Raw genomic sequence first — 20,023 nt, 5'->3', positions numbered from 1 at the left:
GATGTCTTTGCAAGCAAATGTGCCTGATTTGTACCCACTGGAATACATGTCGGGCACCAGCTGTGTGCACATGAACCACCATCCCGTAATTCCCAGGAACTGCTTGACGTTTGTGTAGGCATCTGGTGCCACATACTTCTGGCATACTGTCAAGAACTTTTAGAATCCATGTCAAGCAGAATCTATGTTGCATTGTGTTTGAAAAGTGGAACAACACGCTTATAACAGGTGGTCATAATGTTTTGGCTCATCAGTGTATACAACTAAAAGGTAATTCGACAGACACATATACATCCAAGCAATTACCCCTGTGAGTGATATCAATTAGCCACAACTAAATTGCAATGAAGTTGACTCACATTATAATTCAATAATCTATTTTCTGTGGCACAGATAATCTCATTTTCAGTTAGTAAATAAAATGCTTTAGTAACAAAGTCTGTGTGTGATATATTCAGTCAGCTAGCTTCTGTTGCTCAAATTTTCTATTGCTGCTGGTTCACTTTCCTGAAGGGCAAGTAAATTATTTGCAAGACAAGCACTCAAATGTATTAACATATCATAATTACCTTTGCAGCAAAATACCATACAACCACTGGAATACTGCAGGAAGAAATCATCATCCTCTAATCTGACTTGTGTTATTTCCAAACGAAGACTATATGGAAGTACAGTATAACTCCACTTTTATATTCCCGGAATTAATGTTTTTCCACCATTTACGACATTTTTTTGTTTATTGGATTTCCTATGTCCACAATGTTAACCTGCATCCGATTTTGCCTCGACATATTTATAATTTCCCCGCGATTTACGCATTATGAGAACATTTTTGTGGAGAAAAAGACGACACTGTTCGGCATCTCTTACGAAGTGCATTCAAGTTCTAAGGCCTCCGATTTTTTTTCTCCGGACTGGAAAGAGATAGAAACATGTGCATTGTTTTAAAATGAGGCCGCGTTCATTGTCAATACGTCCCAGAGATGGCAGCAACGTACGGCAGATGGAATTTTACCACCAGCGGTGAGAACGAGAACTGTTTTAAATAGTTAAAATGGCGACGTTTTCCTTACTTGAACAGCATGCAATCATTCGTTTTCTGAATTTGCGTGGTGTGAAACCAATTGAAATTCATCGACAGTTGAAGGAGACATGTGGTGATGGAGTTATGGATGTGTCGAAAGTGCATTCGTGGGTGCGACAGTTTAATGAAGGCAGAACATCGTGTGACAGCAAACCGAAACAACCTCGGGCTTGCACAAGCCGGTCTGACGACATGATCGAGAAAGTGGAGACAATTGTTTTGGGGGATCGCCGAATGACTGTTGAACAGATCGCCTCCAGAGTTGGCATTTCTGTGGGTTCTGTGCACACAATCCTGCATGACGACCTGAAAATGCGAAAAGTGTCATCCAGGTGGGTGCCACGAATGCTGACGGACGACCACACAGCTGCCCGTGTGGCATGTTGCCAAGCAATGTTGACGCGCAACGACAGCATGAATGGGACTTTCTTTTCGTCGGTTGTGACAATGGATGAGACGTGGATGCCATTTTTCAATCCAGAAACAAAGCGCCAGTCAGCTCAATGGAAGCACACAGATTCACCGCCACCAAAAAAATTTCGGGTAACCGCCAGTGCTGAAAAAATTATGGGTGTCCATGTTCTGGGACAGCGAGGGCGTAATCCTTACCCATTGCATTCCAAAGGGCACTACGGTAACAGGTGCATCTTACGAAAATGTTTTGAAGAACAAATTCCTTCCTGCACTGCAACAAAAACGTCCGGGAAGGGCTGCGCGTGTGCTGTTTCACCAAGACAACGCACCCGCACATCGAGCTAACGTTACGCAACAGTTTCTTCGTGATAACAACTTTGGAGTGATTCCTCATGCTCCCTACTCACCTGACCTGGCTCCTAGTGACTTTTGGCTTTTTCCAACAATGAAAGACACTCTCCGTGGCCACACATTCACCAGCCGTGCTGCTATTGCCTCAGCGATTTAACAGTGGTCAAAACAGACTCCTAAAGAAGCCTTCGCCGCTGCCATGGAATCATGGCGACAGCGTTGTGAAAAATGTGTACGTCTGCAGGGCGATTACGTCGAGAAGTAACTCCAGTTTTATCGATTTCGGGTGAGTAGTTAATAATAAAAAAAATCTGAGGCCTTAGAACTTGAATGCACCTCGTAGTGTTTACAAATATTATGTGGTTAAGTTCCTGACGCCAGGGCACTCTATTCAGTAGATTTGCACCAGAAAATGTGTAAACGTTGTAACAATTCATGTTGTATCTCCCGCCGCTGTTAAGCTCTACTCGGCATGGTGGCTGACGGGAGTAACGAGGCTCGCTTGAGTAAGGATATCATGACCAATCGCAACCACTTCCAAACTGTGTCTACTGCACAAACGCAGTTTCATGATTGTTGTGATCATCGTGGTACCTTTGTCGAACCATATTTCGCGAGTTTTGGGGTTTGGCCACTTGTAGTGCTAGTTTACACAGTCATTCACTTTGCATTTTAGAGTAAACACAACGCTGTTTACGTATTTTTTTCACTCTAAGCAAAATGTGTTTAGAGAATTTAATCTTGCTGTTAAATGCAGTGTTTCTGTATGTATTTTTTGTGATGTTACACAAACAGTGTGAGTGATAGTTTGCGCGTGTGTGGTTTACTACATAACTGAAGAGGCACAGTACCTGATAACCTCAAAAAGATGGCAACAGTGCACGAGAGACAGACTGACACATATTCGAAAACCACACAAAATACTTATGTACATATTCGCACTTGACAGCAAGAAAAAATTCTCTAAATGCGTGGTGCTAAGCATGAAAAAAATACACAACTAGTGCAGTAATTCATTATTTTGATAATGAATCACAGCTGCAGGCCTTCCACAAACATCGATTATGACGTATAAAATTGAGTCAAATGTTTCTATTTCCCAGACAGTTATTTCCAGTTACATCAGTGGTTTTTATTAGATAATAAAAAAATCCCTTACAAGTCTTTTGATGCCTGTTATGTACATGTATCATACATGAAGTGCAAAAATGCAAGGGGTGTACCCTATACATAACTTTTACAGCTTAAAACATTATTTCGCCCACATTTTACCTTTTCCCGCATTTTACACCATTTTTTTAAGTTCCTTGAAAAGTGTAAAAGTGGGGTTTCACTGTATATACATTCTTGTCTAACAAATTTAAACTGTGAAACAGTAACATACCTGTATTTCTTTAGGAAATGTGGCAGAAAACATGAGCGTCTGCCTATCTCCAGTTTTAGGCATCTGGTTATCAACAACAATACGGCGTATCTGCGGTTCAAATCCCATATCCAACATCCTATCTGCTTCATCAAGGACTAAGAACCTGTGTGGGGGGAAAAAAAAATCAGACATATTTATAACCTTACTAACAAAGAAAATTGCGACAGAAATTTCAAGATGGAAACACACAAAAAACAGGGAGCTTCAGTATAAATTTACAGTTATGATCTCATAGGTACCCTCAGACTTTAAGAAGAATACAATAATTCAAATCCCAAGGTAAGTAGGTGTTGACAGATGTGAAAATCACCGAACTATCAGTTTAATAAGCCACGGCTTCAAAATACTAACACGAATTCTTTACAGACGAATGGAAAAACTGGTAGAAGCCAACCTCGGGGATGATCAGTTTGGATTCTGTAGAAATGATGGAACACGTGAGGCAATACTGACCCTACGACTTAGCTTAGAAAATAGATTAAGGAAAGGCAAACCTACGTTTCTAGCATTTGTAGACTCAGAGAAAGCTTTTGACAATGTTGACTGGAATACTCTCTTTCAAATTCTGAAGGTGGCAAAGGCAAAATACAGGGAGCAAAAGGCTATTTACAATTTGTATAGAAACCAGATGGCAGTTATAAGAGTCGAGGGGCATGAAGGGCAAGGAGTGGTTGGGAAGGGAGTGAGACAGGGTTGTAGCCTCTCCCCGATGTCATTCAATCTGTATATTGTGCAAGCAGTAAAGGAAACAAAAGAAAAATTTGGAGTAGGTATTAAAATCCAGGGAGAAGAAATGATAAACGGACACCCTAGCTCCAAACAGGCGTTGATGTACTTCATTGGGGACATGTTGAAAATGTGTGCCCCGACCGGGACTCGAACCCGGGATCTCCTGCTTACATGTGGATCTCACGGGGAGCGTGCAAGGGATAAGTCCCTGCAGACGCACTGTCCTCTGTGCCCGCGGTGGCTCAGATGGATAGAGCGTCTGCCATGTAAGTGGAGATCCCAGGTTCGAGTCCCGGTCGAGGCACACATTTTCAACATGTCCCCAATGAAGTACATCAACGCCTGTTTGCAGCTAGGGTGTCCATTTAATTATCATTTCATTTCTAGCAAAGCTGCATGGTCATCCACGGTAACTGTTCTTTCGGGAACAGACACTACCGTCATATATACCAGGGAGAAGAAATAAAAACTTTGAGGTTCGCCGATGACATCGTAATTCTGTCAGAGACAGCAAAGGACCTGAAAGAGCAGCTGAACGGAATGGACAGTGTCTTGAAAGGAGGACATCAACAAAAGCGAAATGAGAATAATGGAATGTAGTCGAATTAAATCGGGTGATGCTGAAGGGATTAGATTAGGAAATGCAACACTTTAAGTAGTAAAGGAGTTTTGCTATTTGGGGAGCAAAATAACTGATGATGATCGAAGTAGAGAGGATATAAAATGTAGACTGGCAATGGCAAGGAAAGCATTTCTGAAGAAGAGAAATTTGTTAACATCGAGTATAGATTTAAATGTCAGGAAGTCGTTTCTGAAAGTATTTGTTTGGAGTGCAGCCATGTATGGAAGTGAAATATGGACGAATAAATAGTTTAGACAAGAAGAGAATAGAAGCTTTCGAAATGTGGTGCAACTGAAGAATGCTGAAGATTAGATGGGTAGATCACATAACTAATGAGGAGGTGTTGAATAGGATTGGGGAGAAGAGAAGTTTGTGGCACAACTTGAACAGAGGAAGGGATCGGTTGGTAGGACATTTTCTGAGGCATCAAGGGATCATCAGTTTAGTATTGGAGGGCAGCGCGGAGGGTATAAATCGTAGAGAGAGACCAAGAGATGAATACACCAAGCAGATTCAGAAGGATGTAGGCTGCAGTAGGTATTGGGAGATGAAGAAGCTTGCACAGGATAGAGTAGCATGGAGAGCTGCATCATCAAACCAGTCTCTGGACTGAAGACGACGACGACGACAACAGGTAGTTGCCAATACGTGTGGCTTTTGGAAGTTTGACTTTGCATGTATACACATGCAGTTGTAATTCCAAAACATTTTTGATTTATTGGGCTTTCCACTTCATGTACAACCATTTTGACATTGCTAGTGTTAAATATGAATATACAGATGAAACTTCAATTTCATACTAATTATCATTGAAAAAACTTTAAAGGAGTTCTAGTTTTCACATACATAAGCAACCATGTGGACTTTCTGTTTAAATCTTTTTCACTGCCAATTTCAATCTAAAGAAACACATAGAACACAACATCAAAGCAAAATTCAGTGTTCCTAGTGGAATGCAGTGTGATACAAATTCAACCATGGAGAGATACATAGTCTAACATTCCACTAAGTGGAGTCATATGCTCAAATTCATGTCCTGTTTTACCTGCAAGAGAACCATCCATAACAATACTATCGGTGGAATTAATATGATAAACATATGCAGCAATTCATCTTCAAAAAATTCTAGAATTACTGCAGTTCTCGGGTAATGAGTTACCTGAACGGTCACCAAATATTTCATTTTCAACATCTATAGACTCACCAAGGACTTTGTAAATTATTTTCTCCAAATGTTTCTCCTCTTCATTGATCATTTTCAACACAAAAGCGCACAAAACACATGAAACAGAACTCTAATGTCACCTAGTGGCTAAAAAAACAAGACAGAGGTTACAAAAACAATTTTTACTGCTACTACCACCGAGTGGTCACAGCATAAATTACGACACTTGCAGACATGACTGGCGTTTGCGGGAGCCTTAAATGTAAGTTATACACTGCGAAAAATGAATGTAACTGGCATGACTTAATATTACACCCCTTGCGTTTCCCACAAGCGCCATAATATGATGTTAGCTGCACACTAAGTGATGAGAAAAAAGGTTAATTGATTTGAAGGCTAAAAACAAAGTCAAATACATCAACAACTATAGTCTACATAAGCTAATAACTTAATAAATGGCATTAAATAAGACACACCAATAAAATAAAGCCAAGTGAATCCAATTAAACATATATAATAATCAACAAGGGAAGTAAAACACAGATTTGGAAAATGAAAACATGTAAATGAAATCAAGAGTTTGTTTCACGTAATTTCATGTTTGTTTCGTCTGGGAAACGAAAGAAGTTGTTAACGTGTTTCCTTGGGAGGGGGTACACGGTGTAACCTCATTCCTATCCCTCATCTGTTATTCAAATAACTGGCCTACAAGAAACCAAGAGATTGAGAAATTCACTACAAATAAATTGAAGTAGTAATGAAAACAAAATTTATTAAAGGCAGGAAATTTTCAATTAACAAAGCCAAACATACAAGGAACCAATAAAAAAACACCAACAGAAGCTAAAAATTACTGGAACAATCACATGGGCCAGTTTCTGAGAAGCAGTCAAATTTATGACTATGTAAAAAACAATACCAGCTGCATTTTATCAACATATCAAGAAACTCCCTTTGACAACATTCAGATCTGAAATTCTGTTACAACAAATGATGACGATCTCAATTATGCACACTTTTACTCAGTAAGTGTTAAATGTTTTTACATATTTGGCACTCTCCCCCAAGCGATTGTGTTAATTCATACTGACCTGCAGTTATCAAGCCCTATTTTTCCTCTTTCGAGCATATCTACAAGGCGCCCAGGCGTAGCAACCAATAAATGACATTCTTTCTCCAGGTCTCTCACTTGCTCACTAACGTTTGCACCTCCATACCTAAAATATAATAAAAGGCTGAACTTATTGAACAAACATATTAAATATACTTGAAACTTAAGGAGATTTATGAATAATGAATATAGCTTTCACGTAACAGACCGTGCCTCCTTGGACACCAAGAAAAATTAACAGTTACATTTTATATTAGCTCGTGTAGTGACGGGTTATATGAAAAGCTGTGATTCTTGAGTTTCTCCCTGGGTATTTGATAATCAAAATATCCACGGGTGTACTGCCGGTCTACAGTGTCCAACGGGCACAATATTTCGGCGATCATACATGTCGCCATCATCAGGTGAACTGACGGACTGAGCTCCTGTGAACGTGCCGGCACGGAGATCCATACACTATGGCTGCTCAGGGGAAACTGGGTTCGGTCGCGGCGGCGGTTGATTTAAATACCCTCCGCCCGCAGCGCGCTCACTCCGCCGTCCGCACTGGAGCGGTGGAACAGATTGCGACGGCGTCTGAGATGATGTCTGTGTGATGGCTCTGTCCGCCGTGGTCGTCACAACTATACATTTGATCGATTTACTCTTGATTAACCCAATCGCTGGTTCCCAAGCCTTGCTAAGATTATAGCCACAGTCACAGTTTATGAGGTCGTCATTGGTGCGAATTTCGATGGCCTCTCTTACAACACTGTCCCAGTATCTCGACGTCTGTACCAGAATCCTCGTGCGTTCATACTCCATAGCGTGATTTTCCGACAAACAATGTTCAGCGACTGCCGACTTGCTCGGACACATCAGTCGAGTGTGCCTCTGGTGTTCACGGCATCGATCCTCGACGGTACACATCGTCTGACCAATATATGACTTGCCACATTGACACGGAATCTGGTACACGCCGGCCTTCCTCAGACCGAGGTCATCTTTGGCGCTCCCCACCAGTGCACGAGTTTTACTCGGAGGACAAAACACAGTTCCGACCCGGTGATTCTTCAAAATGCGGGCGATTTTCCCCGAGAGTGCGCCTGTATATGGGATAAACGCAGTGCCTACCTCCTCCCTCGTGATTTCATCCATCTCCACAGGTTGTGCTGTAGTGGTTGGGTGGAGAGCACGTTGAATCTGCCACTCTGAGTACCCATTTTTTCGAAACACAGTTCTCAGATGTTCCAATTCCTGGGGTAGACACTCTGCGTCATAGATAGTGCGCGCCCTATAAACTAGAGTTTTAAGTACCCCACTCCTCTGTGAAGGGTGGTGGCAGCTGTCTGCGTGCAAATACAGATCAGTGTGCGTTTACAACGCAGACAGCTGCCACCACCCTTCACAGAGGAATGGGGTACTTAAAACTCTAGTTTATAGGGCGCGCACTATCTATGACGCAGAGTGTCTACCCCAGGAATTGGAACATCTGAGAACTGTGTTTCGAAAAAATGGGTACTCAGAGTGGCAGATTCAACGTGCTCTCCACCCAACCACTACAGCACAACCTGTGGAGATGGATGAAATCACGAGGGAGGAGGTAGGCACTGCGTTTATCCCATATACAGGCGCACTCTCGGGGAAAATCACCCGCATTTTGAAGAAACACCGGGTCGGAACTGTGTTTTGTCCTCCAAATAAAACTCGTGCACTGGTGGGGAGCGCCAAAGATGACCTCGGTTTCAGGAAGGCCAGCGTGTACCAGATTCCGTGTCAATGTGGCAAGTCGTATATTGGTCAGACGATGCGTACCATCGAGGATCGATGCCGTGAACACCAGAGGCATACTCGACTGATGTATCCGAGCAAGTCGGCAGTCGCTGAACATTGTTTGTCGGAAAATCACGCTATGGAGTATGACCGCACGAGGATTCTGGTACAGACGTCGAGATACTGGGACAGTGTTGTTAGAGAGGCCATCGAAATTCGCACCAATGACAACCTCATAACCGTGACTGTGGCTATAATCTTAGCAAGGCTTGGGAACCAGCAATTGGGTTAATCAAGAGTAAATCGAGCAAATGTATAGTTGTGACAACCACGGCGGACAGAGCCATCACACCGACGTCATCTCAGACGCCGTCGCAATCTGTTGCGCCGCGCGACCGTGGCGCGGGGCGTGGACGGCGGAGTGAGCGCGCCGCGGGCGGAGGGTATTTAAATCGGCCGCCGCCGCGACCAACCAAGTTCCCCCTGAGCAGCCATAGTGTATGGATCTCCGTGCCGGCACGTTCACAGGAGCTCAGTCCGTTAGTTCACCTGATGATGGCGACATGTATGATCGCCGAAATATTGTGCCCGTTGGACACTGTAGACCGGCAGTACACCCGTGGATATTTTGATTATATGAAAAGCTGATGCTGGGTATCCCTCATGAGACCACTAGAGTAGTTTCAAAATAGTGATAATTCTCTGGTAAAGAGAAGATGCAACACTTTTATATGATTAACTGACTTCTGTCTACAACTCCTCATTGACAGAGTTTAGTTGTTAGATTCAAATGGATGCCTGAGCCGCTATAATTTGAATACTGGTCAAAGCAAACAAAAGAACTTCAGTTTTGTGTCTTTGGTATAACATTATCTGGTATTTTACCAATTTTAAGTTTTAACATTGAAGATTATCAGGGTTTGTCCATTTTTTAATTAAGTACAACATTTAACAGAAATATTTATGAAGTACATACAAATGCTCACTCAGCAAAATGATGGCAGTTTTGGTCAAACAAACCCACCCCCCTCCTAAAATAAGAATGCAGATCTTATGGGGGTTAAGAGCAGAGCAAATATTTCGTCAACATTTCAGTTTCGTAACTGCATTTATCAACAAGACTTATCTTTTTTGAAAAAAAAAATTTAAAAATTATAATTTAGGCAGTTATTTAACAACAATCTACTAACACAAACCCTTATTTTCTTCCACTTACAATGTAATCATTGTAAACACTGTGTCTTGGGCTGCTTGGAAAACCTACCGTTTCATCAAATTTTTCGATCACTATGTATTGCTTCCAGCTGAAACACTATTACCTTTGAATTTTATCTTTGAAAACGAGTTCTGGAAGACTACCCATCTTTGATGCACATCATATGTCCAAATCAAGTATTCTGTGAAGTCTTTGGTAACTAAGGATATTGTTTTGTGAACTACTACTTTAATATGGGCATTCCATGATTCTTTCAGGGTGTTCTGAACACTAAAGAATTTCAATGCATTTGCTATGTATTGCTATATTTTGTCTTCCTTCAACTTCCAAAAGAGTGGTTTTGTTCACTGATTGTATTTTCTATATTATCCATTGCTGCCCCTTAATTTTTTTAACAAATACTAAAAACAGTGTTTTGCTGAAATTTCAAGTATCTTAGCACCTTTCATTCACATTCGTAACTAGTCTACTCTTTTTTCAAAGTATTTAAGTAAAGGCAGTGGAAGTGTAGGGTATACTTAACGCCGGATGGATGGATTGACTGATGGTGTTAACGGGACCAAACGCAAGATCATCAGTCCCTCAATCCTTTTGAGTGTCAAGCTGGGAATAGTCCCTACAGAGGAAGGATACAAAAGCAGTCTGAGAATCAAGAAAACCAAGAGGTAAGGGTAAGAAGTGATATATATATATATAAAGGTGGGTGAGTTGCCCTGCCCAGAAAGCCTGGGTTGTAGCAGGCAACAGGACCCCCCCCCCCCCCCCAAAAAAAAAAAAAAAAAAAAAAAAAAAAAAAAAAAAAAAAAAAAAAAAAAAATCAAGGTGGGACATGATCAGAGCTTTGTAGAGATGCAAGAGTGTAGGGTGATTTGCACCCCAACTGGTGTTACTGATGCAACAAAGAGTATTAAGGTGTGACAAGCCAGTTGGAGAAGATGGGGAAGCCACGTCAACTCTGCATTGAAGCTCAGTACCAAAAAGTGGCAAGACTACACCACATAGAGCAACTGGCCATTGAGATATAGTTCTGGGTGTGGATGGACAGTACAATAGTGACAGAAGTGCACGATGCATGTCTTGGCTACTGAAAACCACAAGCCATGGGCAAGAGCCCTGGAGTGCGCCTTTTGTATGGCACTATGCTGTCAAGTGTTCAGCAACATCCACAATTGAGGAGCAATAGTAAATGCAAAAATCATTAGTATAGAGGAAGGGTGACACTGTAAACCCCACAGCTGCAGCTACAGCATTTTCAGCTACTAGAAAAATGAACACACTCAATACAGTGCCCTGCAGGACCCCATTCTGTTGCATATGTGTGGTACTGTGGGGAGCACCAACTTCAATCCGGGGAAGCACAAACTTCAATCTGGACTGCACAGTATGACAAAGTTCTGGTCAAAAATTGGAAACAGGCCCCAGAGACCCCATTGACGTAGGGTAACAGGGATGTGGTGACGCCACATGATGTCATAAGCCTTTTGCAAGTCAAAGAAGACAGCTGTAAGACGTTAATATAAGGCAAAAGCTGACCAGATAGCAGACTCAAGGCAGATAAAACTGCCAAAGGTACAAACACAGCCACGGATTCACCACATGTTGTAGCAGCTTGCAGGGATCATTAGTGAAACTAATTGGGTAATAGCCATCTATCTCAATGGGGTGTTTGCCTGTTTTCAGTACTATGACAGTGAAACTAATTGGGTGATAGCCATCTATCTCAATGGGGTGTTTGCCTGTTTTCAGTACTATGACAATCACACTTGCTCACCACTGAGACAGGAACTCACCTCTGCTCCACACCCACACAGTTGAAAATGGCAAAGACATAACGTTGGCAATCCACTAATAAGTGTTTGAGCATTGGGCTGTGGATGCATTCTGGCCCTGGAGCCTGCTGGAGTTAATAGCAAGGGCACTGAGGAATTCCCACTCACTGAATGGAGCATTATAGGGCTGCAAGTGATGCGTAGTGAAAGGTAAGTGAATTTGCACCATCTGCTGTTTGAGGATACAAAAGGCATCCTGACAATTTTCAGACACGGAGGCAAAGCAAAATGTTTGGCGACTGTGCCTGGGTCAGTTTAGCCTACACCATTCAGAGAGGTACTAGGTACATATGTGGTGGACTGGTGTCAATAGAAGCATTGAATCTGTCCAAACCTTCGAGTGAAGGGTCAACAGTCTAACAGTAGCAACAAATCATTCCTAGCATTCCCATTTGTCATTTTATGACTTGACAGACCAGGCATGAAGCCACTTGTTTCTGTCATTTTACGATCAGGCATGAAGCCACTTGTTTCTGTCATTTTACGATCAGGCATGAAGCCACTTGTTTCTGTCATTTTACGATCAGGCATGAAGCCACTTGTTTCTGTCATTTTATGATCAGGCATGAAGCCACTTGTTTCTGTCATTTTACGATCAGGCATGAAGCCACTTGTTTCTGTCATTTTACGATCAGGCATGAAGCCATTTGTTTCTGTCATTTTACGATTAGGCATGAAGCCATTTCAATGCTGAGAATAGAGGTTCACATTGCTGGGAACCATGTATCTTTAAGGGTAATGCAAAAGCAAGGGACACGCATAACAGACTTCGTAGCTCTACCAAGTGGCAGATAAAAACTTCAATAGTTGCATTGGAGGATCATGCTTTCAGTATCCTGTGGAGACATGAAAGGATCAAGGAAGCAGGTTATGCTTCGCAGCCATTTGCTGCCGCCAGCTGCAGGGATACGGTATCAATAGAGGAGGACTGTTCAAAAAATTCCGGAACATTCGTAATTTCACGCCAGTGTTGTGTGTTGGAGGGAAATTCGATTGGCATCCATGCACATGCCTGTGTTAAATATGTAACTGCTGTAAGTTTCATTGCTGTATGTCTGTTAGTTACCATACAGTGCTGTACTCAGCAGAATGTTCATAACACAGTTTGCAAATTTCAAGACGGCAGACTTAGAGCAGCAACATGCCTGCATTAAATTTTGCATGAAACTGAAGAAAACCTTTAGAGACACATACCAAATGATGCAGGATGTCTACAGTGATTAGGGCTTAAACCGTACTCGGTTCTGCGAATGGTTCAGAGTTTAAAAATGGCCAGATGAAAGTTGAAGATGAGCTTCATTCCGCTGCCCCGCAACATCTACCAACGACGCTCATGTCAGGAACGTCAATGAAATAGTGCTTTTTATGAGAATCGTATGGCCTGTGCAGTCTTCCCCCCCCCCCCCCCCCAAAGCTGACAACCTTGTTGAAAGGACAAAGATTTGCAATGGTAGATGAGATAAAAGAAAATTCGCAGATAGCACTTCGCGTGATCCAGCAAGAGGCCTACCGAGACCTTGAAGTGGAAACAGCGTAGGGAGCACTGTATTAACTGTGGAGGAGACTTTTTCAATGGAGACCATGCAGAATAAGTAAAGAATAAGTAAAGAATAAGTGCAGAAAAATTTTGTGGACAAAGTTCTGGAATTTTTTGAACAGACCATGACACTGGTTCCAAACCAAGATGTGTGGGGGTGTATGGGATCATAGGGGCCACTGCAACTTCCTTCTTCTTGGAGGGCTATTACTTGTCCCTGCCCTAAGATGATTTCACTGTCTGTGAGGGCTTGTCTACCCCACTCACTGTGGGACAGAGGGGAATGCGAACTCCTATGACCTGCAACCTGTGGCTCCTGTCACTGGCTGGGAGAATCCTCAGAAGGCCCCAAGGGACCTCTTCCTCATGGTGGCTACTCAAGAAAAAGGGAAAAAATCTCTCTAAGAATTCCAGTTGTGAGGAAAAAGGTGGTGTCAAGAAGCTCCACATAAACTAATGGCGAGCAGTGAGGGGAGGGGAGGGGGGGGGGGAGCATACCATAATAATGACTTTCTTTCCTCTCAGCTGAGCTATTAAACAGCCATAAGCAGTATAAGCAGTAGTTTAACCACAGATAATTAACACATTTTCAGATACTGAATATTTTAAAGTTTGTCATTTATAAAACCTAATAAAATTCAATTTCAATGCTAGGTTAAGTAAGTAGAATTCCCTAAGATTTTATATGAAACTCAGAAAATTCCCCGAGATTTCCCTGATTTTTCCACGTAAAATATAACTCCCTGAGTATTCCTGGTTTTGCAGAAGAATCGCCACCCTGCTTCCGGATACGATATGCCACATGAGGGCATTACTTCCCTGGCCGTCTCTTCTGTGAATATGTGCTTGGCCATGACAGGGCTCCGGCCTGTACCGTGCTGCAAGTCTATTCTTCTACTATTATTTTTCTCCCCCTCTGCTTTTACATTGGTTGGTCTTCTCGGTGCCGTTTGTGCTTGGATCTGGCTGGTGGTGGTGGACAAATGTTTCTTTCCTTCCAAATTCTGTAACTCTCCTTTCTTCGCTGTATGGTTTCCATTGTTGGGTGCGACCTGCTATTTCTTTTCCAAATTTTACAGAATTGCAGAATGCTGGGGACGTCCCCTGACACAGCACGTATTCCACACTTTGTTCCTGTCTCTTTCTGCACCTTTCCTTTCTTAGAACGGTTTCCAGAGCACAGCAAGCTTTTTTTTTGGTGGGTGTGGGTGTGTGGGTTGGTTAATGTGCCGGTTGTGGCTGTAGCACAGGAACTCCATGTAACAGTTTACTGGCCAGGTAACTATTGCTGTGGCTGGATGGCGCCTGTGGGGAAAGCCCCGTTCAGAGTGGTTGGCACCATGGTGGGAGACTTGCACATGATGCAAATTAAACCTTCTTCGGCTGGTGGCCACATGGCCTCCGAAGTCTCTTCTGAAGGTAACAATTATCACAACATGGAGAGACATGGCCCCAAAATGTTTCCTTCCATTGCTACACCATGGGCAGAATGTAGCACTCAGACAGGGGGAGAAGTGTTCCCCCTCAACACTTAGTTTGTTCTCGAACTGACAGGATTCCTTTTTGACTACTAAGTCACTGTTCTTCGTTTAACACTCTGAGGACAGGTTTTGTGAAGTAACAGCAATTTCAAAACTGAAAAGTGGCACCATTCTGACTAAAACAGGATCCCTCTTCAGCCACGGGTCCTGCTCAGCTGCGACAAGCTGGGTGACATTCCTGTAACTGTAACTCCCCATAACAATCCCCCCCCCCCTCCATGGGGATTGGGGCACAGGAGTGTGTGTGTGTGTGGGGGGGGGGGGGGGTTTACAGTGGAAGAAGGAACAAGAGTGGAAGAAGGAACAAGAGTGGAAGAAGGAACAAGAGTGGAAGAAGGAACAAGAGTGGAAGAAGGAACAAGAGTGGAAGAAGGAACAAGAGTGGAAGAAGGAACAAGAGTGGAAGAAGGAACAAGAGTGGAAGAAGGAACAAGAAAGCTTCAACAAGTCCACAAAGGTTTAAATTATACACCGGAAGAAAAGTACTAAAACGCTCTTGAAATGTAACTGTTATAGAACAGCAGAAGTCGCTCCTCAAATAATTGCCTTGAAGTTCTTATACTACTATGCATTAACAACAGAATTGAATAAATCAAGTGCATTCAACTTTTAAATACCTTTAAAAAGCAGTGAAATACTCAAGTGCGATGTATCAAAACAATGAAGTTTTAACAGTGAACTTACACTACACATGGGCGAAGCCTCGAACGATATGCAAACTTTCGAGCTTCATCATATATCTGAGTTGCCAGTTCTCGTGTAGGTGCCAAAACAAGTCCCAATGGGTACTGTTTGCGCCGATACATTGACTGTAAAGACATTAGTAAGTATAAGAATCTTAGAAAGATGTAATAGCAACTGCTTAATATCAAAACTATCAGGCTAGACAACAATATATAACAATTTTTTTAATGTGGAATACTTAAGATTAGGTCCGGTCATGTCTTATGAATGTCAACTGAATCTTAAATCACTGTAACGATTTCTTTGAAAAGGGACTGATTATAGTTACCTGTAAATCTGAATTCAAACAACTTTCCATTACATCTAAAATATAATATTCTTTAATAAGTATTTTATGGCTACGCTACACATATGACAACAAGAAACAATGCTGCATTAGTGGTAAAAATTACCCTGTTATTCATAGTCATTTGCTGTGGACCACATTCATACATGCGATTTAGGATGGGAACCATAAAAGCAGCTGTCTTCCCAGAACCTGTCTGTGCACATGCCATCAGGTCTCTTCCTGCCATAATTATAGGTATAGCATATTTCTGCACCGGTGTTGGCTTGTCGTACCGTGCAAGGGCAATGTTGTTTTGGATAATTTCAGTCATCTGCACCTCTTCAAACTATGTAAAAATGCATCAACAAATAAATAAGCAACATAGGGAAAAACGTACAGAGAAATCATAATGCACTTGAGAAATCACTAAATGCTTAAGAGTTAAAAAATGCATAGTAGGACTGTCTAATGCCCAAGAAAATAACAGACACCTTGCTAAGACTTCTGCTTTAGGAACTTTATAATCTGTTACTCCTTTAAAAAGGAGAAGGGAAATAGGAAACACAGAAAGGAAAACCTAGATTCAGACACACTGATGGTAGGGGAAAATGAAACCTCTTCCACAATCATTAATCAGTAAACAAGAGACTGTATAAAAGTAGTTAGAATGATACTTTTATCAACTTACTGTTCCACACATTTCCTTTTATACTTACACTGCTGATGTGAGGTGGGACATCTTCACCCGTCGCCTCCACGGGAATGTCTTCGTACTTGTTGAAATTAATGCCTGTGTTTCCCGTGCCGAACAGTTCACGTTCAAGCCTTTCATCACGGGAAGTTGGGACGGTCCAATCCGTGCTGGAGCCATGGCTATCCTTCCACCTACCTCCCCCTCCTCCACTTCCACGTCCATCTCCATCTCTACTTTCTCTGAAAGTTCTCTGTGATGGTGGTGGTTCTTGCCAGCGATTATTTCGGGCCAGAGGTGGTTCAACACCACGATCATTCCAACTTCTTCCACCACTGCGTCCCCAATCGTCTCTAAAAGATAGAGATAACACATTTATACTGTACACAAGCAAGTACTATAGCTGTGAAGTGACATTAACTCCCAATTCATCAAGTGCTGTGTAACGACTATTGGAGGATTAAAAAAATTAATAGTTTGCTTTAACTATTTAAACATTGTTATATGTCACGTGCATGAAACACGTATGGAGATCACTTACGTACACGTTTCAAATCTGATGTATGTATGGAGATTATTTAACTTATTTCAGCATTTCAAATTTGATACTACCATTACTTTAATTAAGTTTGCTCTATTTGGAGGAATCCATTGCATACAACACAGTACAAAGAATATCACTTAAATGCCAGACAAGGGAAGAAAGTCTGACAGAATCATCACAGAACACTTAACTGCTCAGTGAACCTGCACAATATTTGTGCCTACAGTCACATGTGCTATACGTAATCAAAAATCATCTATGTTGGAAGAGGTAGTGACTGTAGCAATGAAGCTGGCTTAGCTGGAACAAAGATACTATTTTTCCAGTATAGATCCACTACTCTGTACACACGACTTATAAAATGCATTATTTAAACACTAATTTTTTATTTAACATTTTTAAATCAGACTAATAAGTATAAAATATTTTCTCTTAGACCCATGCAGATTTCTAGTCCCAGACAAATAGTTCTGAAAATTTGTGATTTCAACTATTCACATTCCAGCTGGGTGTTGCTGGCACCACACATTTTTCTTTATAAATCTTACATGTATTTTCCATGGATATTAAAAGTTCAACATCACAAATTTTCACATCTGTATGGGGCTGGGAAAAATAATTTTATACATTTTAACCTAATTTAAAAACTTGTCAAACCAAACATTTATTTTTATCTAAATAATAAGTTATTTTTGCCTCAGATGTGTGAAATTTCTCTGTGGATTTTGAGCAATTTGATGAGAATGTATGAGACATGTTAAATTTCAGTTTTACTTCAGTGTCTTTTTCCACCTTATCTCTGAAATAAGTGGTTTTATCTAATAATGTATCATTCTGTTTAATCATTATTTTCCTAAAAAATAAAGACGAAAACAAAATTGATTTTATGTTTTTTTTATTAAGATTTTTATGTCAATAGCATATTTATACTGGTGGCTTTGCCCTTGTATGCGTATGTCTTGTGTACTGCACACATCTCCGCTTAGCCATGCGAATCCGCATATATAAATCTTGAAAAACATTCCGATACTACCCAAACATGTTGGTCATGCAGGGCAGCCTACATGTCGGGTGTTACATATCTTTTTTAGCCTGTCCCCATACCTAGCTAACAGGGTGACAAGAAAGCAAGTTAACAATACATTGTCATTCAGTTCTGAGCTATGTTCAAATTTCACTTCTAGCTCATCAGGAAGTTAATTTAAAATCAAATGAAATATTCGTACTGAACAGGCAAACAGAAACCTAATAGAAACATGTTAAAAATTACTACATAATCAGAACACCCCAGAACTCTTAGGGACTGAAGGTGGCGGAAGGGATAATTCTGGAATATAAGAAGAAATTTAAACTACACGTTGAACACACAGGCTTTGCTACCTATGAAAAAGAACTTCAAAATTAAGAAACACCTAACACTCCTACCTTTACAGCAGAGGTGAGAAAGTAGTGACGTAAACACAACCCTGAAATTCCAAGAGCAATTTCAGCTAAACTTGATTCAAATGTAAATTAATACACAGCAACAAATACTGGGGAAATATGGAATAAGGCAAACTTTAGGATTTTAAAGCCCGTGTGTCAGGGTGACAGAAGGACAGTATGAAAAATAATTTAAAATGGCCAACACTGACATTGAATCTGTAGTTTGTGGTGGCAGGTAAAAAGGAAGGAAGATTGGGTTTAACATCCCGTCAACTTCGAGGTAATTGGAGGCAGAGCAGAAGCTCAGATTGTGTCAAGTATGGGGAAGGAAGGAGGCCGTGTCCTTTCAATGGAACCATCTTGACATTTTCCTGGAGCAATTTCAGGAAATCGCAGAAAACCTAAACCAGGATGGTCAGACACAGGTATAAACCATTGTCCTCCAGAATGCAAGTCCAGTGTGCTAGTTTATGGTGGTAGTAGGCTAATTGGTGACAATGGTAAATTCATTTCAGCCATTTGGTGACAATGGTAAATTCATTTCAGCCATTTGGTGACAATGGTAAATTCATTTCAGCCATTTGGTGACAATGGTAAATTCATTTCAGCCATTTGGTGACAATGGTAAATTCATTTCTGCTGTAGTGGTTTGGTGCAAATGGAAGGGAATGACAAAGCAATAACAAAAATGACAAATATTAGTGTCAAATCCTTATATTCAGGGGTTACTACACTGTTGCCAACAGTGATGATGGCAACAATGACTAAATATAAAGGGACTGAATTACTTTCTTATTACTGAGAACCAGGCCTTCAAGGTGATTAAAATGAGGAAACTCTTGGATGACTGTCTAAAATGTTTTCTATGGAGGATGCTGCTGGTCCATAAACAATGTTTCAATAGTCTAAAAAGGATAAAAAGTGCATCTCCCAGGAGCGCACGAAAGCACAGTACCAAGTTTCTTCATGCAGGAGGTCTTTAGCTGGTATGTATGTGGTAACCATGTAAGTTTATGATCAAAATGGGGTCTTAAATACATTTCTTGTATACAGTTTCAAGTTGTTGTGCTTAGAGGTATCGTTCCCCATTTTTGTGCCTTCTCTATAGCTGTTTGCAGTTTGAATTCTGCTCTACACAATAATACAGACATCATATAAACAAACATATAATGCTGGTGTAACTGTATGTTTTATCGCATCTACTGCAACATTTATTGCAACTGCCAAAAATGTGGCACTTTAAACTGATCCTTGTGGGACTCCATTTTCCTGCATGTTTCTGTTACTAAGGATCAAAGCGCCACTCTGAAGTAATAGTCTAATAAGAGAGAAAAATCTGTATTAAGACTAAGTTTCCTCAAAAACCCCACTTGTGCAGAGCTGATAAAAAACATTGTGTTTTACATCTTAAGTACATCCGAAAATACTGCAACCATATGCTGATGGTGTACAAAGGCCTCTCAAATTGCAAACTCAAATGATATGACATGACCAGTGGTAGTCTGAGATGTTTGGAATATGCATTGGAAACTGAAGAGATTTCCATTTTCCTTGCACCAACACGCTGTGCACTG

The 20,023-nt window shown here is 41.2% G+C and overlaps 1 protein-coding gene across 1 annotated transcript in view; it reads right to left on the bottom strand.

Moving 5' to 3' along the window:
• The window catches only part of LOC126236635 (ATP-dependent RNA helicase DDX3X), a 187,738-nt gene that overhangs the window by 102,185 nt on the left and 65,530 nt on the right, over positions 1–20,023 (bottom strand). The window contains exons 4-8 of the mRNA XM_049946083.1: positions 16,506–16,833; positions 15,914–16,135; positions 15,462–15,586; positions 6,883–7,008; positions 3,234–3,378 (exon numbers count right to left, since the gene is read on the bottom strand). Coding sequence (XP_049802040.1) covers positions 3,234–3,378; positions 6,883–7,008; positions 15,462–15,586; positions 15,914–16,135; positions 16,506–16,833 — 946 coding nt within the window. The remainder of the gene's footprint in view (positions 1–3,233; positions 3,379–6,882; positions 7,009–15,461; positions 15,587–15,913; positions 16,136–16,505; positions 16,834–20,023) is intronic.

The sequence above is a fragment of the Schistocerca nitens genome, chromosome 2 (genome assembly GCF_023898315.1).
Source record: "Schistocerca nitens isolate TAMUIC-IGC-003100 chromosome 2, iqSchNite1.1, whole genome shotgun sequence".
NCBI lineage: Eukaryota > Metazoa > Arthropoda > Insecta > Orthoptera > Acrididae > Schistocerca > Schistocerca nitens.
Note: the sequence above shows the minus strand (reverse complement) of the source record. Positions and strands in the feature narration are given on the sequence as shown.